Source organism: Maylandia zebra, linkage group LG23 (assembly GCF_041146795.1).
Source record: "Maylandia zebra isolate NMK-2024a linkage group LG23, Mzebra_GT3a, whole genome shotgun sequence".
NCBI lineage: Eukaryota > Metazoa > Chordata > Actinopteri > Cichliformes > Cichlidae > Maylandia > Maylandia zebra.
Genome location: NC_135188.1, coordinates 1420058 through 1446402, shown reverse-complemented (window position 1 = coordinate 1446402; position 26345 = coordinate 1420058). Strand labels below are relative to the sequence as shown.

Genomic DNA, 26345 nt, shown 5'->3' with positions numbered 1-26345 from the left:
TGCAGCATAACTAAGGGAGGATTCAGGGTCACCTGGTCCAGCCCTAACTATATGCTTTAGCAAAAAGGAAAGTTTGAAGCCTAATCTTGAAAGTAGAGATGGTGCATGAAGGGACAGTGACGTGCACGCAGTGACTTGTGTGGACACGTTTCTGGGTTTTAAGCACACAATGTGCTGGACATCTTATTTCAAAGGGCTGTAATGTCCAATTATATCAGGAAGTGGAACAAATAATCTCATTTGTTTTTCATTTGTTATTTTTATTAAACAAACTAAAGTGAAATATAACTCAGACTTTATAAATTCCAGTGTTGTACGTTTTCTGACATTATTTCCTCTTTTTTGTCTCATTCAAAAATGTAAGAGTAAGACAGAAGACTGAGAACAAAATAGGAATCGTAAAAGAAATTAAGGTGGTGCATGAAGCTACTTCATCCCCTCACAGACGCGTGAATCCACTTCTGTCGGGGCGCTTTTCCCGGCTCATTTGCAGCTCGACTTCTTGTTAATAAAGACTAACTGTGTGCAATGTTGTATAATTTTATAATCTGACTCTGTTGATAAAAGCACGAGAAACTGGCCTTAAAAATGTCGTCTTTCTTTATTTTCTCCACGCAGAGAGATACGCTACCGAAGCTTAGCTCATCAGGATCTCCTAACCTCGGTGAGTAGAGCGCTGATGTGCGGATGTGGTGCTCGCCGATCCCACTGACACAGTATCAGTGTAACTATGGGGGTTCATCGATGGCTCAGAAGGTGGCTTTATATGTCTAATTAGAAAGCTGGTTGCCACACCAGAGGATTAAAAACATGAACCCTCAACACATCTGATGGTGGACCTGTCCTATTTCTTTCTGGTGTGTGTGTTTGTGTGTCTGTGGGTCTGCTTCTCTGTGGTGTGTGCGCCTACACACTGAGCATAGGAGGGGGAGATTGGCCTCCAACAGCCGGTAGGCGAAGGTGATGATTAGCCACCGTTGAGAACAGTCAGATTTACTTCTGGTTTACCTTTTGTCCAAACTCTGATTTTGAAATGTTGTTTATGTATCGACTTCATATAAAGACAGAGCTGCTGTACTAATACTGCTATGAAGTGTTGCACAAGTGTCACCTGTGCATTCTGACCTCATTCATCTTACGCTTGGCCACAGGGCGTCATTGTTGAACAAAAGCATTTAGAAAGAAAATAAAAGACTGGGTGAAGCTGCACGTTTTAGTCTTTTTAAAGTCGTTCCTCAAAAGCAAGTGTTAAATCTGAGCAATGGTGCTCTGAGTACAGCTGAGGGGGCTAATCACCCGGTGGTACACAGACGATACTGCTTAGCAGGATGAATATATAAGTGGTTTTGGTCTTTTCATGGGCTTTGCTGACTACGATACAAATGCATTTGCTTTTATTCATCCTAGGAAAACTCACTCATCGCTAATTGTAACATGCAGCAGGTCCGGTTGCATGCGAGCGAACCCACGGGGGACGTGAGCGGCGGCGGCAGCAGCTTAAGTTAATCTCCTGTAGCAGTTGTTAGTCTCTTGTGAACAGCTGGGGGCCTGTCACCCACACCTGGTTTTGCCTCATGTCTTGCCTCCAGCCAATCAGTAGCTTGTGCAGGGGGTCAGGAAGATCAGCAAGAGAGGGAGGAATTGAGGAGGCGTGAAGGATCAGAAAGTGCGAGAAACATCAAAGGGTGTGCGTCTTTCTAGAAGTTACTTCTACTGAGGAGCTCGGGCTTGAAGGGTCTCGTGGGCTGCGTATAAAAGCGGGGTTCGCGCTGTTCTCGGCTCATTGTTTACACTGGTGACCTCGCTCAGTTTGCATTATTGCACTTCTCCTTGAGTCGCTCATCCGATTTGAAGACCTTTGCAATGGAGCTGGTGGTTGCTAAAAGATCTTTCCAAACAAAGGGACCCTTCAAAGCGTCCTCCGCCTCCTCGTGGGGTCTGTCTGGACGTGTGGGGATGCGAATGTTGATGCACCGCGACATGATCACCTGCAGATTCTTCCGATCCCTGCCGCGATCCTGGCTGAGAAAGCACTGGGGTCGGCTCGGGCAGGACACGAAGAGCTCCTCCTCCGCTCCACTTCGCCGGTCATCTTCTCCTTTCTCTCTGTCCTCTCCTCGTTTGTCCTCATGTTCCTCTTCTGTGTCCTCTAATTGCATCCGATCACCTGTCTCTCGTCTTTATTTCCCAGCGCTAAAAGACCGGGACAGAGAGTGGGATCAGGCAGGCCCGGCCGCATCTCAGGCCCTGGATGGCCATCGAGGTTCGTTCAGTGGCCCAGGCATGACCATTAGTGCGTTGGGATCTAGCGCTTCGCAAACCGCCCTCGCCACCAGCACTTCCACGGCTGCTACCTCCAGCATTGGCCACAACCTTCATTACAACAATAGTTCAGCGTGAGTATGGACTTCATCCACTTCTCCCCTGAAAAACCTTTTTTTTCTTTCAAAAACTTTCTCACTCGTTTCCTTTTCAAGAGATTTTCTTTGTTTTTTGAGTTGAAAGATTCACAGAGGAGCACAGAGCAGTCTTTCTCTGAAACGTATATTGCTGCACTGTCGATGTTTGCAGGCTCTGCTGTATGTAAATGTCTCATATTTTTAGATTCTCGTCTCTTTAGCTCAAACGATATTTTGCCGTTGCCACCGTAAGATGTTTTTATAGTCGACACTTAAAGGCAGGCTGTCTCTTCTAATATGACGCCCTGTGAAGCTGAGTGTAGACGGCTTGCAGCTGCCTGCTTTTCTGCTGCATGGCTCGGTAACGGGGGGGGGGGGCAGTGAAAGAGTAGGTGGAGAAGAAGAAATCAGGAAAGATTTTCTCTACTTTCTTTGATTTATTTGCTACTTTGGGTCTTTAAACGCACGTGTTGGCTGCTAGCAGCATCACGTTGTTTCCATTTCACCATGTATGCCACCTTGGACCTGTGGTTGTCTTCCCTCAGATCCCTCCCTGGGGAGATGGATGAGACGGACACTCCCCGCTCCAAACGCTACAATGAAGACGCGATTTCCCTCGCTCCTTCGACCACCGAGTCCATCATTGTAGAAGGTGAGCAGCTGAGTGACTGAAATGTGGCTTGAACTGGAATTACTGGAATAACAGTTCCAGTCTCAGTTGGTATCAGTGGGAAATTGTTGACCAGCTTTTCTCAGACTGAGTCTTCTGAGAGCTGCCTGCTCGAGCGACAGCTCACCTTCAGGGCTTTGTGTGTCCTGCTGGTTTGACTTGTGGGTTCAGGACTGACCTCGACCTGTACTCTAGGCTGGAGACTCTATGGGCTTATTTATGAAAGGGCTTCTGCCGATACCCGTTTTATTCCACGCTTTAACAATGTATGACAGGGCAGGATGGTTGTTTTTCCTCACAGTTGTGTTATCAATATGGAGGATGATCACCTATATTATCTCTGATATTAAGAACATCACAGCATGCACTGTGCTCATGGATAACTGATGAAAGGGGCGGAGATCATATGTTGTTGAGGAGGAGTCACACTTTGTTATCGGCCCTTTGAGGAAAGCGACCTTGATGATAACGTGCGACGCGGGTTCGGCATTGCTGGAAGCGACTGTAGCGTGTCTGAACTAGTGTTGCTCGCCTCTGCAGAGGCGACCAAGTTTCCTGTAGTGAGACACAAAGTTGCTACAGATCGTTTAAAAGATGAAAACAAGGCCGCGCGTCGTCTCGGCCGCGCTGATGATTTTATAAACTGTCTCATTTAGGCGACGGGAAATCCTTTAGTTCAGAAGGATGAGCTGTTAAACAGGGACCCTGCACAATAACAGTCATTTAGGAATCGTCATTATTTATAAAATTCTGCACATGTTGAGGTGTCATCATGCAATATTCAGAAGTCCTTTTCAAAATAATTATAACCAACAAAGCAGAGCAGGTGTGATGCCTCTGCTGCTCTCCTCAGATGCTCACTATGCAGCTGTGCGGGCTGATCTGGAGTCTGATGCTCAGGATTTGGAGGCAGACTCGTGGAGTTCGGCGGTTGATCAGCAGTATCTCAAAAAGCACACTAAAGAAACGGCGAAGAGACAAGACGTGATATACGGTAAGTGTGATTTCATTTTTCCTGTACGTGTCCGGCCAGTGAGCCGCCTGTCGCGCGGATCAGTGGGTGCAGACGGCGCTTTGAAAGGCACACTGATTGGGCCGTGCACTTTAAGTGTAACACAGTTGGAATCGCACATTTAATTCGGCGAGAGCTGTAAATAAACCTTAATGTGTAAATGTGTGTGTTTAAAAAGCCTAAATGTAACGGAGTGTGTAGATGAGGGGAAAACCAGGAGCTTTACGCAACATCCAGCACCTCAGTGCACGACACACACACGTGCATTACAGAACATGCGTGTCGTCCTGTAGAGCTGATGCAGACAGAGATGCATCATGTGAGGACTCTGAAGATCATGCTGCGCGTCTACGTCCGGGAGTTGAAGGAGAACCTCCAGATGGACGCAGGAAGGCTGGACTGTCTGTTTCCCCGCTTGGAAAACCTCCTCGACCTTCACACAAACTTCCTGTCTCGTCTCAAAGAGCGGCGGCGAGAAAGCCTCGTCCCGCCCAGCGACAGGAACTACACCATCAACAAACTGGCAGACGTCCTGATCGCACAGGTATGGAGGAGACGCACGCACGCTGATGCCCACCATCGGCGACAGAGCTGACGTTTGTTCTTTGTCCAGTTCTCAGGTGAAATCGGAGAGAAGATGAAGGACAGCTATGGAGATTTCTGCAGTCACCACCCTGAAGCTGTCAGCTACTACAAAGATCAGCTGCAAAACAACAAAAAGTTCCAAAACATCATCCGAGTACGACGCCGACACAGAATTAGCTGCATCATATCACATTAAAGAGGCGTTGGTTACCGTGCAGCGTCAAATCAAATATTTCTGCTTTTGTTCTTGCAGAAAATCAGTCACCTGTCTATTGTGCGGCGCCTCGGAGTGACTGAGTGTATTTTATTGGTGACACAGCGGATTACAAAGTACCCGGTACTAGTTGAGCGCATTCTTCACAACACTGAAGGTATTTCTGCTCCGTAGATCACAGTTACTGCCCAGAATGACTTCGCTGTGTTTAATCATTTCTTCCTCGTTCCTAGCTGGTACGGACGAGCATGTGGATTTGAGTCGGGCGCTGGGTCTGATCAAAGACACCATCGTACGGGTGGACACGTTGGTTAATCTCCACGAGAAGAGCTCCAGGCTCAGAGAAATACACCTCAGGATGGAGCCGAAGGCACAGGGGAAATTCAAAGACGGTCGTGTCTTTCGGAGGGAGGACCTCGCGCCGGGCCGGAGACGGCTGCTTCATGAGGGCACAGTCAGCTGGAGAGCTGCTTCAGGCAGACTCAAAGGTTATCACATAATAAAACTATGACTCCTCTGCTGTCTGTGCACGTGTTCTGGTTCTATAAATCAATAAGCTGTCATTTCTGTTGCTCTTCCTTTAGATATTCTTGCCGTGCTGCTGTCAGATGTGTTGCTTTTGCTGCAAGAAAAAGATCAGAAATATGTATTTGCTGCAGTGGTGAGTACGTCGGTATCTATGAAAATAAAAGGGCATCAAAGAGAAATGTGCTCGGTGTGTTTTGGAAAGAAGGAGCAGAATTCTGCTGTGACGGGCGACAGGTTTGTAAACTCATCGGTTCAGCTCTCATTCTCGTTTCCGCCCCCTCCTCTCTTTTGTTCTTCTGGTCCTCCCAGGATAACAAGCCATCAGTTATCTCTCTCCAGAAGCTCATAGTCAGGGAGGTTGCCCACGAGGAGAAAGCCATGTTTCTCATCTGTGCCTCTTCCAATGAGCCGGAGATGTATGAGATCCACACCGGCTCGAAGGAGGACCGAAACTCATGGATGACGCAAATACGACAAGCTGCAGAGAGGTAGCTGCAGCAACACACAAACACGCATCTGTTTATCACTCGGGCTAATCCAAAGAAAGTGTTCACACACCTCAATCAAAGCCAGGATCCTTTCCTCATCTGGCTCCTGTCTTCTCCCCCGTTAGCTGTCCTCACACTGAGGAAAGGCTGTTCAGTGAGGAAGAAGAGGCGCGAGCTTCCAGGTTTAAAGAATTTCGAGGTAACTAGAGGCCACAAGGTGGTGCTCGTGTGTTGTCTTACCCTTCAACTATCTAGAAGTCTAGAATATTAAAGCTTGTCCAGGAATGAGTCTTCTGTGTCATGCTTCCCAACTGTAGAACGGCTAAGCCAGAAGGATGCAGTGATCACGCAGGCGCTGACCGAGAAGCTTCAGCTGTTTGCGGACATGGCCGAGTCTGTGGCAGGGCTGGAAGACGCAGCGTCGCGCTCCAGACTTCTGCTTCGAGGAGACTTCTCAGACCTCCAGCAGGGGGAGGTCCTGCTCAAAGGAGCTATCACTGAGGGTAGGACCAGGCCGCATGACAATACGTGCATCTAAGTTTCAAAGGGAATTAAATGACGTTCACACACACGTGTTCTCGTCTCTCAGCTGCTGCATAAATTAGTAGGTTGTAATATTATTGATTTGTTTTGGCTTCAGTGGAGAACCTTCAGAACCTGCTGCAGTCTGGAGTGAGGGAGGGGCCTCCTGCACCCGCCAGGTGGGAGGAAGGAAGCGGCTCTGGGGTTCTGCCCAGGCGAGCCGACACCTTTGGGGGCTACGACAGCAGCCCCGCCATCTTCAACAAGAGTGAGTCCAGCACAGCGCGAGCCGCAAAGAAGTCTGTTTGACGTCACACATACAGGACAGATAAATACACATGAATAAATACATCTGTGGGGACAGTTTACACACAAATCTGGTTGTATGTGTGAAGTTTCTCCTAGATTATGACCGTGTGTGTGTGCGTGTGTGCGTGTGTGCGTGTGTGCGTGTGTGCCAGATGGCAGTGTGAAGAAGAACTTTTCTGCCGAGTCCAGAAACAGGAGTCAAAGAGCCAGCTCTGACCCTCAGCTGAAAGACCTCTGTGGCAGCCACGCCCTGGAGCAGACGGTAGGACACACACACACACACACACACACACACACACACACACACACACACACACACACACACCTCGGGATGAGTCGGTGTTATTTCCTGTAAATAGTAAGAACCAGAGCAAGTCCTCTGGAAACTTCCACGTGCTTGCAGGTGACTTCATCTGTGTCTACATAGATGAAACCTCGATAAACAAATTCTCTGAACATTCATTTGATTCCAGTAAACGTCTCTCCTGGACAGCAGAGCCAGCAGACTCTGTTCAGTGCTCTGAACTAATACTTCACACGTTTCGGTTTTCGTCTTTTATTATTAGCTTTATTATTCGTTTTTCACGGCTGTTTCCTGGAATCACTTTTGGATTTTTTCACAAAATTAATTCTACTAAACTGAAATTAAATAATTCAGTGCTGAGGTCATATTTTATATTGTACTGTACGTGATGTGCAGCACTGCAGTTTGATGGCTCGCTGTGTGTCTCTCGCTCAGGTCGACGAGAGCTCTCCTGCCCGGTGGAATCGCATCTGGTCCGACTCGTTCCCAGAGGCTGAAGTAAGCGCCTCTTATCTCTCAGCTACACAACAACGTCAGCTTTGATGCTCGCAGTCGTGCCTGCTGCAGCCATGAGATGTTTATTAACCCAGTAAAATGTTGTGTTGTGGATATTTGAGCGTGCTGACCTTGTCTGTCTTTGCACTCTAGTTCTTTGACAGAGTGCTGATGCTCTCACAGAGGCTCTACAGTCTGGAGGTGAAAGTCTGCCCTTCACTCTATAAATGAAATGCATTAGTATGTAATAACATCTCAGCTGCTCATCATCGTCTGCGACGTTTTTGTTGTTTCACCTGGTCTCGTGTGTCTCTTCAGGCCATTGTTTCGCAGCAGGACAGTCAGATCGAGCTGCAGCGGGCCTCGCTGACGGAGCGGGCCTCCCTGCCCGGCCGCCACAAGGGGAACGTGCTCCTGGAGCAGGAGAAGCAGCGGACTCTGGCCTTGCAGAGAGAGGAGCTGGCCAGCCTCCACAAGCTGCAGTCGCAGCACCGGCAGGAGCAGCAGCGCTGGGAGAAGGAGAGGGAGAGGCACCGCCAGCAGGTGGAGGCTACCGAGGCCAGGCTACGACAAAGAGAGGAGGAGTGCAGGAGGACAGAGGTGAGGTGCTCTCTGTTACCTAAGAGCTGCAGGACAGTTACGTTTGGCTTTCTGTTTGCTGAAGACTAAACTTGCTGAGCTTATATTTAACAAAGCCTAAGCTGCAGCATCACTTCTTGTTGCGCAGGAGCAACTGGCAAAAGAGAAGGAGGAGTTGGACATGCAGAGGGAGACGTACCAGCAGGACCTGGAGAGACTGAGAGAGTCCACCAGAGCTGTGGAGAAAGAAAAGGAACGCCTGGAACACCAGAAGAAGATCAAGAGGAAGACCATTGAGGTGGGGCACCCGTGCTGGTGGCCACATGCACTGTTGTTATTGTTATGATGTATTACGGGCTCACACGTGTTGCATGCATTTGATTTGAAGCATTTCATTTCTTTGTGCTCGCTTTTGCACGATGGTTCATTAGTGTGTCCGTGTGCCCTTTCTCTCTTCATCACTTTGAAGTGGAAACATGAAGAAGCTGCCACAGGACCCTTTGTTAAGTTGCTTATCGGGTCTCCTACGAGTGGGAGAAGCATCGGTGTCATAGACGGGCTGATGTTACACTGACGGTTGAAAACACACCTCTGTGTGCTTCATCTCCTTACCCCCCAGCCGCTCTCGTCTTTGCTTATGCTTCCTCTCCTTACGCTACAATGCGTTGCATTGTGAGCTTCATGGGAGAGCAGTTCTGAGACAGAGCCACTGACTGTAATTTCATGCCCGATGCTAACAAATCTGTCAAGGAGCTACTTAATATCAGCCTTTAGTGTTTTCAAAGGTCTGCAACAACCAATTACAGCTTAGTGGGGTGTCTGTGTGCACCGGCAACTTTTGTCTTGACACAGATTTTATCTGTTTGTCAAAGAAAAAAAATATCAGTGGATAGAGCATTTATAATCAGCGCCTGAATCACATACTTTGAATTGACTTCGTTCATTTGTAGCTGATACAGCAAAGCTTTATGCGTCCGTGAACAGAGCGCCGCCACATTCACTCTGACACAGCTCAGCGCAGACCCGGGACTCACTGCACGCTCTGGTTCCTGCTTACCTGAAAAAGTGTTATGATTTATGTAACAGTGCGATGTGTTGGCTCAAGCTCTTTCACAGCCTCTAGAAATACCTAAAGCTAATTTCAAATACTAATATTACAGCGTGAATGTGAAAAGCTACCAGCTACACGCACACCATGTGCGTGCTGCCTTTTTCCAATGATGTTGTGATGACTCTGACTGCAGCACAGTGATTCACCGTCACTGGACTGCAATTACTCAAGTCTGTAAACCATTGGTGCTGTTACATGGGCTCATATGCATGTATTTCTGTCTGATTGCAATCTATAGTTATGTCATAAGTCCCTCTCTGCTGATTGGCCAGCGTCTCCAGCCTGCATACCATGCTGACTAACTGTCAGCTGACACGACGCTGTTCATTCACGCCCAGACACGTCCCAGAAAGCGCTACAGAGCTCTTTTGCAACTGTGGATTCCTTTTTTAAAATAGTCTGTAACTTTGCTCAGCTTCACACGGTGACCTTTGCCCTCGTGCATTCTCACAGATTTCATGTTAGGAACCTTTTTTAATGCCCCAGACCTCGAGTAATGGGAGTGTAGACTCAGGATGTACACAAACATAACCAGCTGATGTGAATTATTGCAGTTATCATCTCATTACAAGCTGCAGAGGCCTTTGACTGTGAGTCATATCTGGAGTACTTCAGTGGCTCCAGGAGAACCGCATCCCCTCTGATGAAGCAGCAGAGCCTCTGGGTGAACTGACCTAATCCTCTGTCATGAGTAATCCTCTTCTAATTATAGAGGCCTCTGCTGAAACGGTGACGGTGAAAAAGGTTTCTGTGAAGTTTGTTGCATGAACTGCAAGATGAGACCTGAACTACATCACACTTACAACCTATGTAATCAGTCTTTGTGCGTGCATTTTGTACATACGTGCAGCGTCTATGGGTTTCAGTTCTATGCTGTTGGCTGGGACTTTCTTGGCTGTTGTTTGGAGAGATTTGGAAGTGGTTTCTTCTCCCTCTGTGTCAAACACATCAAACGGTCTTTTCATTAGCTACACCCGCAGGATCTGTTCCAGGCTCCTGGCCAAGCTGATATCAACAGACATTTATCTGCCACCAACCAAAATGAGGACTCATCAGCAATCGCAGAGAGCTTTGATTAGACTCATAAAAAGAGACATGCTTCTGTGTGCGCATTTCTTAACATACGTGAGCAACAACTGTGCAGGTTTTGACATGTTCTGACTGAAGAGAGCATTTTTTTCCTCTTTGATCTGTGTTATCTCGTCTGATCGTAGTTGGCCCCGGGATTTGGGTTGGCTGTGGTCTGATTGTTCAGTACTCTTGTAATTGGAAGGTCATAAAAGCCAAGCGTTGCTGAGGTTACATCTCGATTTCTAGGTTTAAGTGAACGTAAACAACATGATCAAGAAACAGTTGGCCAAATTGCTCCATGCACCAGCTGTTTCACGAGCAGCTGAATGGGTGTACCTAAAAATGTGACGTAAAGGGCAGTGCGAGACAACAGGAGCTACTAAGAGTGAGCACGAAAGCACAAAGGTGGAATAATTAGGAGCCAAACATGCATAACGGTGTTATTTAGATCCTCTCTGATTTCTTTATGTGAAGACACACAAATGTGACTGAAACATAAAGTCTGCAAACGAACAAACAAAGTAAAAGTTCTTGTTGCTCTTTGGCTTTAGCCTCCAGACTGATATTAATTGCTTTGGTCTCAGTGTGTTTCTGTGAAGCTCGCAGTAAACGCTCATCAACACCTCACCATGTGCACAGAAACCTAAAGGCCTGTTTCTGGGTTCTTCTATAATCAGCTGCTAGCAGTTGCTTTGTGGAGCTGAGCACTGCGCTCGAGGGCAGATATTTTCTCTGAGCCATCTGTCACTGTGGCTATTCCCACCTGTTAGCTGTACGCTGTGTGCAGTACTGTTCAGTCTTTAACCACAATATTAGCAAATTACTCCCAGTGAATCATTTGCTCTGAGAGAGGAAAGTACTGCTTTACATTCAAAGTACTTTTACTGGAGTCTTGGAGAAAGTTGCTTTTTTGGGATTAATGAGGATTTTTAAGGTAATAACAGGCTGTGACATGTTACTGATAAAGCTGCAGTGTATTGATCATTGTTGGTGTAAGGAGAACCCAAACAGACACGGCTGCTTTCTTCCTCTGCAGCCGGCGAGTGACTGAAACGTCATAAATGGGTTAAAGTTCCTCCACATGTTTGTTATTTGTAGAGAATCGACTGAAGTCTAAAACTTGTGCTGAGTGGAAAAGATGGAAATGTTTGATCTTTTGATTGATGCGAGACTTAAAAGATTCATCAGGCATTAATAAGAAATGCTGGCTAATAATTTTGTGGCATGAATAACAGCTGTTGTGAAACACCGTGTGCTTTCTCTGAGTCGGACCACATTCAGGAACTGTAGGATTTACTTAGGTGCAGTTTGATTTTGGATTAAACGTGTTTTGCCTGCTAATCTCGTGACTTCAGCCTGGATCACAGCTGCAAATTAACCATAAAAAACATTTTTAACGTCACTGTTCAACACATGAATTACTCCCAGCTAAAAGCCCCGAGCTGGTGTTGTCAGCATATAGAAGTCTTTGTGCAGGGTTCGTGGATACATTATGATATGGGAATATGCAGGCTGAGAGGAACCTGGCTCTGTAATCAGCTAGTCCAAACCCAGCATTAGCAGTACCCTCTGGAAGGCAGCCAGTGCTAATTGTTTATGTGCTGTCAGTCAGAGCTCTTTGTGCTCGGCAGCTCGTGCGTGGTTTACTGCCCTGGAAACCTGCTGTTTGCGTCGCTTAAAGCAGATCACCTTGTTGTGGGAACAATGAAGGATCTGTGTGCCGAGATGAGCGAGTGCCGAAAGAGGAAAAATTACGGAGAAGAAGCAAAACCGAGGGGTCAAGAAAGGATGAATGGAGACTTCACCCACAGAGGGCCCCTTCACTGTCTCGGCTAGAGGAAGCTACAGTCTGCACACGAGAGCGCTCGGATGAGTCTGCCTTCAGTCAGGCGTTCCCCATCGCCACAGGAAGTGTCAGCAGCAGCATCAATCACGTTGCACGTGGACTGCTCGCAGACAGGCTGATGCCACAGAGAAACTGATGTTGATATTTGTACAACATTAAACACCGTTTAGAGGAAGGCTGTTCGTTTATTTTTATAATTAAGACCATGGTAGTAATCCCCAAAGATTTCCTGTCTGTTATTCTCATCATCATCATTATCACGTAAGAGGACGGTGAAGAGTTAACCCCTTCTGGCTGATTCGTAGTCGGCCATTGTTCTTTGACTTCTTATATAATGTCAGATAAATATCATCCTCCACCATAACTGGGTCACAGCGCTGCAGAGGCGGATTAGCAAAGTTTGGTTGTGTAGTATTTCTTACAAAAGTGCGCTGAAAGAAGCCTTTGTGGCGATGAAACTTGTGGGATTGTTAACACAAACACCACATCACTGCATTGTTGCAGAAATCCGTCTCACTGAGTGCAGCTCGGACGCTGACGTTGACTCGGCCTCCAGATCGTCTTTCCTCCCTTCTAGTAATTAAGTGGAAAATGCGATTCCTATTATCCGCTCATGTCACCGGAGCCGTTTTCCTGTTCGCCTGCTTGTTTAGCAGTCCTGTTCGTTTTGTTCGACACGCCTTTGTGTGCGCACGGATTATTAAGGGTTTTATGTTTCTGATTTTCTGTGTCTGTGTCTCTGTGCGCTTTGTCCTCAAGCAGCTTTGGGGGGGAATCAAAAGCTTGCACCAGATGTACCAAAATGCATGCTCAGCAAGAGCCCAATGTGTTTCTGATTCCCTCTTTAGCCCGTAAATACCCAGCGCCTCAGCAGATTTGATGACGCCCTGCCATTACAGAGGGCAGATGATTCATGGCGTGCGATCTGTGTATTCTCTGCAGCTGTTTGCAGTTGTGTTCTCATGCACACGCACACACGGGCTGTGCAAACATTTGCAGCTGTGATTCTAAACTGAATCGACGCATCGATATGGAGACTGAGCTTAAAAGTCCACCTTAAGAATAACCCGTTCTTTCCTGTCCTGCAGGTGGCTCCCCTTTCTGGAAGTCTAAATGGAGATCTCCTCATGTCCTCCGGGTCCGCCGACTTGCCTCCGAAGCCGCTGGTGCGTGGCAGCATGTCCGTGGCACAAGCCGACTATCCGGAGCGTCCCGAGGTGATAGCGCGACGTGAGACGGGCTCCTCGACTTTGCCGCTAAAGACGGAGGTGCCGCTCCATCTCTTCAGCACCACCAACCAGCTGCACAAGCCGGTCGGGGTTCAGCAGCAGATCCCCACCAAGCTGGCAGCAATCAACAGCAGCAAAGGGAAAGGAAGCAAGAGCGGCAAAGCTTCGCATCGCACCGACAGCACCGGTGAGGCGCCGGGATCATGGCCGCGCATCAGAAATTCCAGCACTTGCAGACTTGATATTAAATGGCCACAGGTGTAAATACTATACAGTGCAGTCCTGTTTAGAAAGGTACCAAGGAAGGTGATAACGGTGCGGGTCGTCTCTTGCTCACACTCGTGAGAGACTGTTTACTCAAAGCAGTTTGTAAAGCTCAGGTGCTTTTTGAGCGAAGCACTCTGGGTGTAGGCCGTTAGGCTCTAAGTCTCTCCCTCCCGTAGGTGATGTTAATCAGTGCAGCAGACTCTCTATTAAAATGGATTTTCTTGCCTGACCTGCGCTCGGCCTGATCGGTCTCATTAGAATCACATGGCAGTCCTCACTGGGTCAGGCTTATCAAACAGTGGCCTCATCTAATCTGATCTCTCTGCTCCCCGTCCCCTCCCTCGGTCTCCCCGCAGCCTCGCTGGACACGAAGCAGGTGCTCCCACTGAAGCTTTCCACCAAAGAGGACAACGCCCACAAGGTCAAGCGCTCCGTCAGCCCCCACCAGCAGGTCCCGATGTTGGCCCCTCCTCAGTCGCACACCCAGCATCACCACGCAGGTATCGCTGCGCACGCGCTCAATCAGACGAACTCAAACACAATCTCCTCTCGTCCGTCTTTGCCTGCTGCATTATTAATCCTGGTTCTCATAGATGCAAACAAAAGAGTTGCGTTCTCCACCTGGGCAAACCTGACCCCACCCAGTCACATTCCTCTCTGAAGTCTGCATGCCCAGCCTCACCCTGTGTAAACACCTATCAGTTTCATGTATGATTAATATCAAGCGGTGCTGCTGACACAGACGTTTTAATCGTCTCTGCTGCAGCTACAAAGAAAAAAGCTCTGGCAGGATTATGTGACTACATTCCTGTATGAGTAAGCCCGACTGCATCGAGCTGCTGTGATTAACTGTGTTTGCAATAATTCTTTGTTCTTATTGCCTTTCCTGCAGATCAGCCCAGTTCTCTAGACAACGCTGGACCAGACATCCAGTCTGCCTCCCACCCTCCAAATGTTCAGAAGCCCCCCATGCCTCCTGCACAGTCCCATCCTCAACCCTCCCTGCAGCCTCCCATCATACCTCCCCACTCGCAGAGCACCGGCGCTCTTCAGTTCCACTCCCCCGTGCAGCCGCAGAGCCTCAATCCCAGCGCACAGGTTCAAGGGCTCAGCCACAGCCTGCCGCCGCCCTACAAGTTCACCACAGAGGACCTCAATAAGGAGGATGTCATCTTCTTCTGAACTTACGATAGAGGAAAAAACCAGTCCAGGGATTGATCGTCATCCCCATTAAACCATAAGGCCCATTCTGAAGAGCACCTTCCATGCGATCATGTGAATGCAGACGCATTGTTTCAGTAAGGCTGGTGAGGTTTGTTGCAGGGAGGAGGGCTGCTGTGGTTCACATGGAGAGAAAGACGGCGTTTGTTTTTAATAACCCTCATCTGGCCCTAAACTGCCAGTATTAGTGTAATCGTTTAATCTTATTTTATTTAAGTTTTATATCTAAACTTAATTGGCTGAATCATGAAGGAGAGACCTTTGGGGAAACAAAGGAGTGTGAAAAAAAGGTGTAAATGAAGTTTTAGCGATCCAAAGACATTATCCATGAGAGCTGAACCAGGACGTGACTGAAAGGAAGAGAAACGGTTGTTTTTTGTCAAGAGGAGTGAAATCAGGACAGTCGGGGAAGCGACGGAGATCTTACGGCACCTGGAACCACGTGAAAGAAACTCTAACACTGTCTGCTCGATGTTTCATTTGCACAGTGTAAATACTTCAGCCCAGACTGATGGACGAACGGACAAACTGTGTAGTGTCTGACTGCACAGCTGTTAAAATGATGAAGCTTCCTTTCATTTTGTTATTTGTCTTAATTGTGTTTATTGATTACGTCCTTGGTTTTTCCTCTTTTTATGAAAGCCGTCTTGTCTAAGCTGTCGCGTCCTGTTACTTCATTTCAACCCCGGGGGAGTTTGGCTAATTGTGCAACTAATGAAACTCATGCAGAGTGAGACAAACTCGCAATCTTTGTCACATAGTTTCAACTCTTTCCCCGAACGCTGGGTGTTGAATAACAACAAATAAATGTCTCTCCCATCTTCACGCTCCGTTTGTTGCTGACTCTGAAACATAACTAATACAAACTTATTAGCATCGGCTATAATTTTCCACTTATACTTATTCAGGAAGCTAATTGCAGATGTCTGAGTTTGTCCCCACTTTACTGAGTTTGTCTCACCGCAGGAAGCCCCTCCCCGCCCCCCATCATCACTTTATGAGTCACATCAGTATGAAACATTTGTTAGTGGAGCTCGAGTGGGTGTCCTGTACATTTCATGCTGGAAGCTATTTTAAAAGCAATCTTTAAACTGCTGTAGTTTTCTTGTCAGTAGCCTGAATAGAAAAACAAGACAACCTATTGGAACGGAACGGTTTCAGGAGAGAGGATGTGGGCTTCAGATACTGAAAAGTATCAAATATATCGTGAAATAGAACAATTGGTTACAATATAACCCCGGTTCTCTGAGTAAAGAGACTACCTGTCCAGCTCCATATATATGGAATATACAGGCTGCACAGGGATTCTTGACTGCATTTGGTTACATTGCAACTCGGGTTCTCTGAGTGGACGCACACGGCCGACATATTCCATATATACAGAGCTAGAGAGATGCTCTGGACACAGTGGGGAGCCGTGTCCTCTGCTGTCTGTCTGGGGAGGAAAAATGTCAATCAGCAGTGTCTGTTTGACGCAGACATAAAAACGTGCTGTAGCTCACATTCAGCTTTTCCAATATCAGAATTTGAGATAAACGATCACAGAGGAATGAAGCAGCTTAAAGGTTCTTTATTTTCCATTTCAATCCACGTGAGTCTTATTATTATTTTTAGGTTTAATGAAATTTTAATCTGTTTTTGTCACTCGAGCTCATTTTGATGACTTTACAGTTTGTAAGAAAAAACCTGGCGGGTACATTTTAGCCCGTTCGGGTTTGAGTTTCTGTTGACTGTGTTCTGTATTTATTGTTGAAGACGTTTCGTCAGCCTTGTCTTAAATCTCTGTGCCTGCCTGACAGAAGAGCGATGCTGTGGCAGCTGTGGAGGCACAGCTGTGGTTTGTTCCTCTGCACGCGTGTGGACGTCAGAGTTTGTTGATCCAAAACGAGCTGGTGTCTGAAGCTGTGATCACGGGCTCGACTAGGAGCAGGTTTTTGTGTATATTATGTATATTATTGTACATGCTGGTCGCCCTCCTCCTACACGTGTCCGTTATGTGTATTTCTGTATATACACTTAAAATACACACGTGTGTATGTACAATCTGGTACTGTTTCACCTTCCTGAATGCAGTCTTGGCAGAAATCACAATCGTTCATCATTTGCTGTGTAAATGAAGGTATTTAACCAGCGGCGGTACTCTGCCGGTCGGCTCTCTGCCGGTCGGCTCTCTGGTCGCAGGTTCACTGAGTTCATGGATGAAATGATCCACTTGTTTCAGTTGGTTAAACCAAAGAGGCGTTCAGCTGACGGGGCTCGGTGTCGTGCTTTCTAACATTCACACTCCGATGGATGCATTGGGGTTAGTAGTAAAGCCAGGAATCGAACCACCAGCCTTCCGATCAGTAGATGACCTGCTCTACCGCCTGAGCTACAGCTCATGTGCCGCCTCATCTCAAATATCGCTTTAGTCACAAACGATTATTTACATTTTTATTCAGCTGATATGTAGTGTGTGAGTTTCTTGTATTTTTGGACTGACGCTCACGAGTTTGGCACAACAAGCAAGTTCACAGGTTCATCAGCCAGCTTACTCTGGTGGTTACTTAACAGGTGAGACTCGATCATGAAGATCATCTCAGCTGAAAAAGCCACTTAAGCTTTTCGGGACGTTTCCTCCGGTCTGCATTTCTGTTTTCAGCTCGTGTTCGAGTGCTTCGCTTCTGCTCCAGGTCCGAGACGTTAACGAAACCTCAGCGGGGAGATGAAGGCTGCCTTGTGGATCAACTCGAGTCTTAAACGTTGCTTCGCTGTAGTCTCGTGTCTGCTTTCCGACGTGGAGGCCGGTCGGTGGCGTCCCTGTGGACGGTGTGTGTGGAAACATTTTGAAATGCATTTGTTGGACCTGTAACGTGTAAATACTTGTTTTATTTCCTCTGCCAACTTTACACTAGTCACTTTGGATAGTAGCATACTTGAAAGGGAAAATGAATGTTCAGAATGCGTCTTTGTTGTCATGTGAACTTTAGTGTCTAATGACGTTTGTAGCACACAGCAAAACTGATGCTTTTTTGTACCGTTTATTTTATTCACTTTGCGACTGTTAGAATGACCTGCGGACACAAACTGCTGAATTAGAAACATTTAGTAATAAAAAGTCTTGAAATAATTCGCTTTGTTTGTCCTCTTTGTGCCGCGCGTTTGGATCATTGCTGTCGAGCACGCACTGTGTTTACTGGCTGCGCACGTGCAGCGTATAATTCCGACTCATACGCACTTTTATTCACTGCTCGTCAAAATAATCCTGACCACCCAATTAGCTGGCACCCGTGCCATCTCCCAGTGTCTCGGAGGTGCCGCGGCGGTGTTACTGACCCTGTGTTTAGACGACTTAATAACAGTCTATTCCCAGACGAGGATCTATTCAGGTGCTGCGGTTGAGGCTGTTCAATCCTTTGGTGGACATCGCTAACAGCGGGGCCGCCAGCTCCTCCCTTATTGTCGTTCTGGCTGGGAAGACGCTGCAGCAGCGGCCAGTTTTTATTGTCTGCTGTCATTAGTGGCTTTCCTCTGTCTCCTCTCGACAATTATTTTTCCAGGCTGCTTCCCCTGCGGAGGGAAGCTGCACTTTAATCTGTCTTTGTTTCTGTCTCAGTCCTTCCACTGCTCTGCCCAATTCCTGTCTCCCTGTTTCTTCCCCCTTCTCTCATCCAGCGCCTCCAATCCATCTCAGCCCGACTGATTCACAGCTCGGAGGCGGTTTATGTAATGCTGTTTGCAGGAAGTCAGGAGTCAGAGCCTGTTCTCACCGCAGAGTTAAACAAATAGATGCTCCGCAGAGTCCAGACGTGCAGACAAACATCCCTGCGGGCTCATAAAACACTGAGACTAATCTTGGTTTGATGGACTCTGCGTCGCTGTGGTTGTTGTTCAGTGCGCTGCTTGCTGGAATGAGCCGTTAGGTCATCATGGCTACTTGGAGTCATGTTTTTGTTGTCATCACTCAAAAAATAATTTGCCTCCTCTCCACCGCCGCTGTGGCATTATTACATCATCTTAAGTGGAGAGTCCCCACATTTTGTCACATATTGATTTCTAACAAAGACAACGTATACAAACAAATCAGCTTTTCTTCAACGCAAAATAGTTTTTATAATAAAAGAAATGAAGCTTCACAATTTCCCTCAAGCTGCTCTAAGGTCTTCTCTCCCATAAATAACTGGGGGAAAAACATATCCGATGTTTAAATTGTTGAGGAAAATTTACCATTTTAAGAAAGAAATTCGCTCATAAGTCGGGAGGCGGGGCTAGTTTGTCCAGCACGTCCCACAGATGCTGGATTAGATTGAGCTCAGGGGGATTTGGAGGCCGAGTCAACACCTCAAACTCATCGCTGTGCTCCTCAAACATTCCTGAACCATTTTCCTTTGAGGCACTGCACATTATCCCGCTGACATAGTTCAGACTTCAGGGAAAACGTTTCCATGAAAGGTTGTTCATGGTCTGCAGCAGTGGTTCAGTAGGTAGGTGGTAATCAGGCCCATCAGTGAGCCGTTGCTGGTTGTCAGGGACCAAGCAGTAAAGCATAAAGAACACCAGGGTTTAATTCAAAAAAGGGTTTTATTGACCCAAAAATATGAAAATATATTTAACGAAGCCAAAAAACTTAAACAGGCAGACCAATAAAACAGGTCAAGTCAATAAACTAAACTCAGATTAACAATTAACAAACCTCAAACAAACATAAGACACACTGACCTGCTGAAATGACACAGGGGAACTGCCGTATGAACGACTAATACGAAACAATTAAACAAACATGAACCCCCCCATGAAGCATGTGGTTTCACCCAATTAGGCTGTCAGTGGTTCTTCAGCTCTCCCAGCACGTTGCCAGACAGCAGGTAACTCAAACAAAGACGCATTAATATAAAACAGAACGTTGACCTTGCAGTGTTAATATGTGTGCACGCCATATAGACACTGGACGGTGTGATGGAAAAAACATTTAATAAAGAAACAATATTGAACAATAAGTAGAATATATTAAAGTAGTGACTGCAAAGTAAACTAAGGTGAATCTACTGGTGGTGACGTGTGTGGTTTGCCATCACACTGGTTCATCTGGTTCCTTCGTTGGGCCGCTGCAGACCCAGAGCGCCCCACCAGAGCTGCATTTTTGGAGAGTCGTCTGGCCATCACAGTTGTCTAACAGGTGCTACGATGACGAGATAATCGGTGTTCTTCACGTCAGTGGTCATAATGCTGGTGCATGTTGCTGTAAAACCTGCATATACCTGTCAGAACTGATGGTGCCTTTCCAGATGTGCAAGCTGTCAATTCCATAGGCACTAATCCACCCCAGACCACAGAGATGCAGGCGTTTGAACTGGGAGCTGATAACAAACCAGGTGGTGTCTCTCGTCTTTAGGCTGGAGGACGTGGCGTCCATGTTTTTAAAAGGAATTTCCAACCTTGAGTCCTCTGACCACAGAACAGTTTTCCTCCTCAGTGACGACCGTGTTCACGTGTGGCTGCTTTAAGCTTATCTGTGGATGCAGCGACAGTCGTGCCTGAGGGAATGAGGCACATCCGTTATTCATTTCCAGCCTCGTCTCCTGCACACAGAGATTTCTCCAGATTGTGAGTCTGGTGATATTATGTACAATAGATGATGATCACAATTTTACATCGAGGAACATTATTCTGAAATGGTTTCTTATCATGTAAATGTGCACATCTACCAGCATTAACACCAGTTTGTGGTCCACTGTGCCGAAACATTTTTCAGCTTCTCCCCCAAACCGTCTCGTGACCTTTTCGTTTCCTTTGTCAGCCGCAGTGTTTCTAAACCTGCATCCTCAGCGTTGTCCTGCTCGCTGTGTTTGAAACTAACGCTATGAAGGAATGTGCTCGATGTCTGCTTATCTGACGGCTTCGTCGTCGCTCCTGGCTGACACAAGGATCCTCTTGTTGAAAAGACACAAAGCAGACTCTATCTGTCCTCTTTTCAAACACCCAAGGTGATAACAGGAACACAGCCAGCAGTAAAACATGTCTCTCAGCCAAGGCTGCTTCAGATTTGGCTTACATAACCTTCTTGGCAGGATGTGGTGCATTCTGGGAAAGGGAAGCTTGTGGGGGATGCGGTATTTTGGGTTTTGACTGTTATCAGTGATAAAGAGCAGAACAGTGAAGGTCACTGGCCTGCAACAGCTTGTGTGCCTGTACGTCTTCTCACGAGCTGTAAAGCACGATGTGTATAAGCAAAGTTTTGCTCCAGATGAATGAAAATCATTGTTGCTTCAACCTGATCTGATCCTTCATCTGGGATCAACAAAGGTCCCTGTGTCGGGGGAATGGTGAAAGGTTACGCCAGGTAGAAATCAGATCAGGTGGAGGTCTATTGTTCTGCTAGAAGAGACGCCTCAGGTGAATCGAAAAGGCTCCGATGGATTATAAAGGAAGTGTGCTCTGTGCTGACTCGCCCTTTGTGCTCACAGGATTTGCATTTTGCAGTCAGCTACAGCCCGGCGACTGTCTCGTTGGTCCAGTTTTATTCCCGTGTGCCGATTACGCCATATGAGGAAGTGATGAATGCCCCCATTGTCACAGATCAGCCCGTTGAAGAGGAGCGTAAACATCAGAGTCTCATGTTGTCGTGTCTGAGTTTCGCCAAGACAAATTTGCGCTCGACTACAAACAATGTTTAGTCTGAAATGCACCTGCTATCTTACCAAGGATTAGATGAGAAAACTGACACCGCTGTAACAGCAGGGCGTGTAATTTAAAGCTCGGGCACAGTGCGAGACCACAAGCAGTACTTATCTAGATGGTTGGTTCAGATGTTGGTGTCAGTTTGTCTGAGCATCATCAGAAGGGCTTCATTTTAAAAAGGATGAGGGGGGGGGGCAGGCTTCAGAGCAAACAGAGCGGAGTCGTTCCCGCGCCCCCGGGGTCTTTTGTTCCCCTGGACTGTTCAGCACATCCGGTGGAACCTGAAAAACACGTCGCCCGGCTCAGCCTGACATTTGCTGTTGTCACAGTTAGTCAGAGGCTTCAGGGGAAATCCAAGAGCCAGTGATGATCAGCGCTCATGTGGTTGTTTAATTGCTTTTATCAGAATCAGAAGACTTTATTGGAGAGATTATTTTGGTTACAGTGCTCCAGCAGAAACAGTAACAAAGACAGACACCACACTAAGTAAGAAGTAGACACGACATATACATGACTTATATACATTTGATTGATAAATAGCTGAATAAGAGGAGAGTGTGTGTAAAAAGGGCGCAGCTATTGCAGTGTACAGTGTGTTCAGTGGATGAGAGGCCACATTATTAGATACTCAGAAACGTGGATTTGGTCATCTGGACGTTTCAGTGGGTGAAACATGAGACCGTGGTTGAAGGTTTCTCCCGCTCACAAAAACCTGACGTCCAGATGAACAAAATCAACTTCAAACATTATTAGATCCACCCTGCTGGTTCTTCGTTCTTTGTGTTACTGATTCAACGAGGAGTCCCAATGAGACTTTGCTCCATGCTGACAGCATCTCACAGCTGCTGCACATTAGTTTGTTTCACCGCAGCCCAAAGGTGCTCTGTTAGAGGCTACAGTACATTCATGCTAAGTTCATGCTAAAGAAAGCAGCGTGAGATGATTTGATCATGGTCATGGTCGGCAACAATAAACTGCTGTTTGCTCGCTTGCATATTTTCTCTTCTTCTCACCAGTTTTCGGACGATTCTGTTTGGAAAATCCCCGATCAGCAGATTCAGGCCCAAGTCTACATATCCCAGTGCACTGAGGTGCTGCCATGTGATTGGCTGATTGGATGTTATTCCTCTAACATGCAGTTGAACAGGTGTGCTTAGTAAATCTGTTGGATGAGCTCATCTTTGTGCTGTCTTATTGTTAGTCTGTATGCTGGGCTCTATGAATAAGCTGAAATGAGTGATTCAGTGATTGAAGCCTTCTCTTCCATCACGTCGGTGCCAAACTGCATTCTGTTGCTCCCACTTCTCAAAGCTGATCAGTTTGCAGTTGTTTCATAGCCAATAAAGAGCCTTTCAACATTTTACAAGGTGATTCTCTGTTCGCAGCTTTTTTCCATCAGTGCTTCAGGATGCAGTGTTGTTCAGGGCTGATGCGGGTGGCCGGGAGGTCTCTGTGGCATTTCAAAGAATTAAAAAGAACTTCCCCCATCCACGCACACGCGCACACACGCACTTATTCAAACACATTTTCTGGTAGTCCAATGCTCGTGGTGCCAAGGCAAATTAGCCTCCTGGCAGCAAGCATGGAAAACCTCCTTCATGTCAGAATGTGAAGATGTGGGCAATTTAAGAAGCGAAGTCTCTCCCTGGAAAGACCCGGGGGCTTTGTGTAAAAGTTTCTCGCCATTATCAAAGTTGTTTTTGAAAGTCTGGAGAGCATGTGTCATGTTTCCAAGTAAATGGCTGCATGCATGTATATGTAGGGTAAAAGGGAACCTTAATGCCTGAAGGAACCCTTCTGCGCACAGAGTGATGTGCAACGAATCAAAAGGGAATAAAAGCAAGCTGAGAGATTCTCTCACCAGGTGCACATCAGGTGAACAAGATGCACTTTTGTTGATGGTGCACTTAAACTCTGCGTGAGGATTTGTTGTTTCGAAGATTGCAGCCTGAGGCGGTGCACTTCACTCCAGTCGGACCATCAAAGCAAACGAAAGCTGTTTCCTTTGTCTATATGAGCTGCCTTTGTGTCCTGCTGATGGTGTTATTTGAGATTTTCTTTGAGTACGTCTCTGCGTTCAGAAGCAGGTCTCTGGGTTTGGTTTCATAGTCTTTTATAAATGTAACTAGAAGGTGAGGATTTAAACAGGCTCGTAAATCTGAAGGATAAACAGGAGAGAATAATTGCATCGTCCTTCGTTCACCCTGAAGACAGCGGCGCTCCCGGTGCGAGTGCAGCTCAGCTCTACACGGGGGATCTAAACACAGCCTCTCTGATTTAGGAGCTGGAACGGAGCAGTCGCCAGCCTCCCACCAGAGCTGGCAGGATCGGTTGGCTGTCTGGCGGCTGTTGCTGATGAGGGGAAGGCGGGTGGAGTGGGGGAGTGGAGACGGGCAGACGCTGCCAAAAGACCAAAAGGCCACTAACTGCTGTAACGGCAAACACCAGACTAGGACAAAGCCGGGTGGATTTCCTGCACGCAGGGAAAATTATTTTGTTGCTAAAAGTCTGTTTATATAATTACTCAGTAGTACTGCAGCAATTACCTCTATAGAGTTGCATCCCTGCAGTTCTACAAATCCAATGAGGAAAGTTGTCACAAAGCTGAGACCATGACTGAAAAAGTGTGAACGGGCCCTGAGACTCGAAATAATGCAAAAACCCCCAAACTCAGCCCCAGTAACACATCACACCTGCATATCAGTTCCTGCGAGCACCTGAGCTGTTCGCCTATGTTCAGCCACTGCACCCATGTTTGAGGGATGGAGCTGCATGTGGGTGTACACAGTTTGCTTCAGGTAATAAAAGCAGTTTGGCTAAGGTTAGATCAGGATATTGAAGTTAAACATTAGCAAAGTCATGCCTCGCATTGCTGCTGACTTCAACCTTCAAAAGTATTCCCTATTCTTTATAGGCAAAAGAAAATTTAGCAGATGAGTTCATTAAAAGGTTTCCTTCTTATGTTGAAAAGAAAAGCAATCAAAGTGTGGTTTCTCCTGCAAGTGTTAAACATCCATTTCAAATCACGAGCAGCTGATTTCAGCTACTTTAAGCACTGGTAGCATCGATCCGTGATCAGCGGTCCTCTGGGTTTAAATGCCTTGTTGATGCCAGATGTGAGAAGCGAATCTCCCGACTGTTGGAGCTGTTAGGAAAGCAACAGTGGCTCTAATAACTGCTCGTCACAGCCAAGATATGCAGAAGAGAATCTCTGAATGCACAACGCGGAAGACCACACCTGTCAGCTCAGAGCAGGACACTGATTTCCCTCAGGCTCACCAGAATTAGACAAAATAGAAGCTTGGAAAAAGTCGCCCGCTCTGATGAGTCTCGACTTGGGATGGTGGGGTCGGAATTTGACATAAACAGCAGGAGCGCAGCTGGATCCCCGAGTACTGATTACGTGTTGTTTAAATGCAACACTCTGCCATGTCTGCTGACGCCGGCGTGTCACAAAGCTGAGATGATGTCAAACTGGGTTCTTGAACAGTGAGTTTACTTAAATGGCCTCCACAGAAAACTGATTTCAACAGAAGGTGTAAGGTCAACCCACAAGTCTGCAGCTGTGTGATGCTAGCGTGTCACCATCATGGTGCCCACAGGGTTTAAGGCAGGACCACCCGGAGTCTAGACGCTGATGTGGTGGTGAAGATGAAGAGGTGGAGATGGGGAGGAGGTGAAGAGGTGAATGATGGAGGACACAGATTTAAACCATGAGAAGCGGCGCCTGATTGGTTCAAAGAAGGTGGGCGTGAAGATGATTGGACTAGAATAATGACGTCGGTATTGAAAGCGGTAACAAAAGCAGCCGAACACCCAGGAAAGCAGGCTGATGACTGATTACAGATCTTAACTTAACCATAAGCTTCACTTCTATTAGACAAACAAGACAAAGTTCAGTTTCCAGGCAGACGCCACCAAGTATCTCCTACTCGACAGTTAACACAGCTGTGAGTGTCCCGAGGTTTTCATCACCTCTGAATTTACCTGATGCAACAGAGGCGACACTGTCTGCTGTGAAACCGCTCTTCATGGTGCAGACGCATGAACAGTGTACTTTAAATCACACAGTGTCTCTTTTGATCCACGGATCTTATTTCATTTGCATTAAGCAGGATCACACCTCACTGTCACTCGGCTCGGTCATCTACTGTAACTTGCACCCGAACCTGTTCCACACAAAGGCAGACTGCTCTATTGTTAGTAAAGAAAACCTCTCCCTGCTCTTTATTCCTCCCCTCGGCCCTTTGGGAAATGGTGTGTGTAACCAATCAGAGAGCAGCAGCTGGGTCCTCGCCTTCTTTGAACGTAACCTCGTCAGTTCAGTTTCCTCCTTGAACAACGCGCCCAGCTACAGTGAGATTTGTCATGAATCATTCAGCGGTTTGCTTGCTTGCAGCGCCCGGCCTCCGCCGGGCCTTTCCTCCTGACTTTCCTCCTGACTGGGAAAATTATTTTTGTATATCAAAAGCAGAGCGAGCTTCTCGGGGGAATTCGAGGGGTCTGAGATGAGATGCAGGTCATGAAGCTGCCACATGGCACCTTCTGCACTCACACTTGTTTGTCTGTCTCTATATGTGTGCATACATCCATGAGAGTGTTAATGCAGCGTGTCTGCTCCATTAGTTTTGTATAAGCCTCTGCGCTCTGCTGTGAATGAGGAGGGAGGACGACACACGTCAGGCCCAGACGCAGACAGATGCTGCTGACACATCTGAGTGTCTCTATTGTATTTTTCATCCTCGGTGTCACGTCTCATCCGGAGTGGTCAGCCAGACACGGCTCAGCAGAAGGGGTCGCCTCGAGCGCGCACGCACACTTGTGGTTTGTTTTCATAG

General features: G+C 47.0%; 1 protein-coding gene across 2 annotated transcripts in view; it reads left to right on the top strand.

The window, feature by feature from the left end:
• The window catches only part of arhgef18b (rho/rac guanine nucleotide exchange factor (GEF) 18b), a 34764-nt gene extending 19091 nt beyond the window's left edge, over positions 1–15673 (top strand). For both annotated transcript variants that reach the window (XM_004570184.5, XM_004570183.5), the window contains 21 exons: positions 619–664; positions 2192–2396; positions 2945–3051; positions 3923–4063; positions 4375–4625; positions 4695–4820; positions 4920–5037; positions 5114–5368; positions 5465–5541; positions 5718–5896; positions 6022–6095; positions 6214–6399; positions 6537–6686; positions 6880–6989; positions 7467–7529; positions 7680–7727; positions 7845–8126; positions 8254–8403; positions 13222–13549; positions 13986–14129; positions 14522–15673. In XM_004570184.5, coding sequence (XP_004570241.2) covers positions 619–664; positions 2192–2396; positions 2945–3051; positions 3923–4063; positions 4375–4625; positions 4695–4820; positions 4920–5037; positions 5114–5368; positions 5465–5541; positions 5718–5896; positions 6022–6095; positions 6214–6399; positions 6537–6686; positions 6880–6989; positions 7467–7529; positions 7680–7727; positions 7845–8126; positions 8254–8403; positions 13222–13549; positions 13986–14129; positions 14522–14811 — 3330 coding nt within the window. In that variant the 3' untranslated portion in view covers positions 14812–15673. The remainder of the gene's footprint in view (positions 1–618; positions 665–2191; positions 2397–2944; positions 3052–3922; positions 4064–4374; positions 4626–4694; positions 4821–4919; positions 5038–5113; positions 5369–5464; positions 5542–5717; positions 5897–6021; positions 6096–6213; positions 6400–6536; positions 6687–6879; positions 6990–7466; positions 7530–7679; positions 7728–7844; positions 8127–8253; positions 8404–13221; positions 13550–13985; positions 14130–14521) is intronic.
• The last annotated feature ends 10672 nt before the right edge of the window (positions 15674–26345 follow it).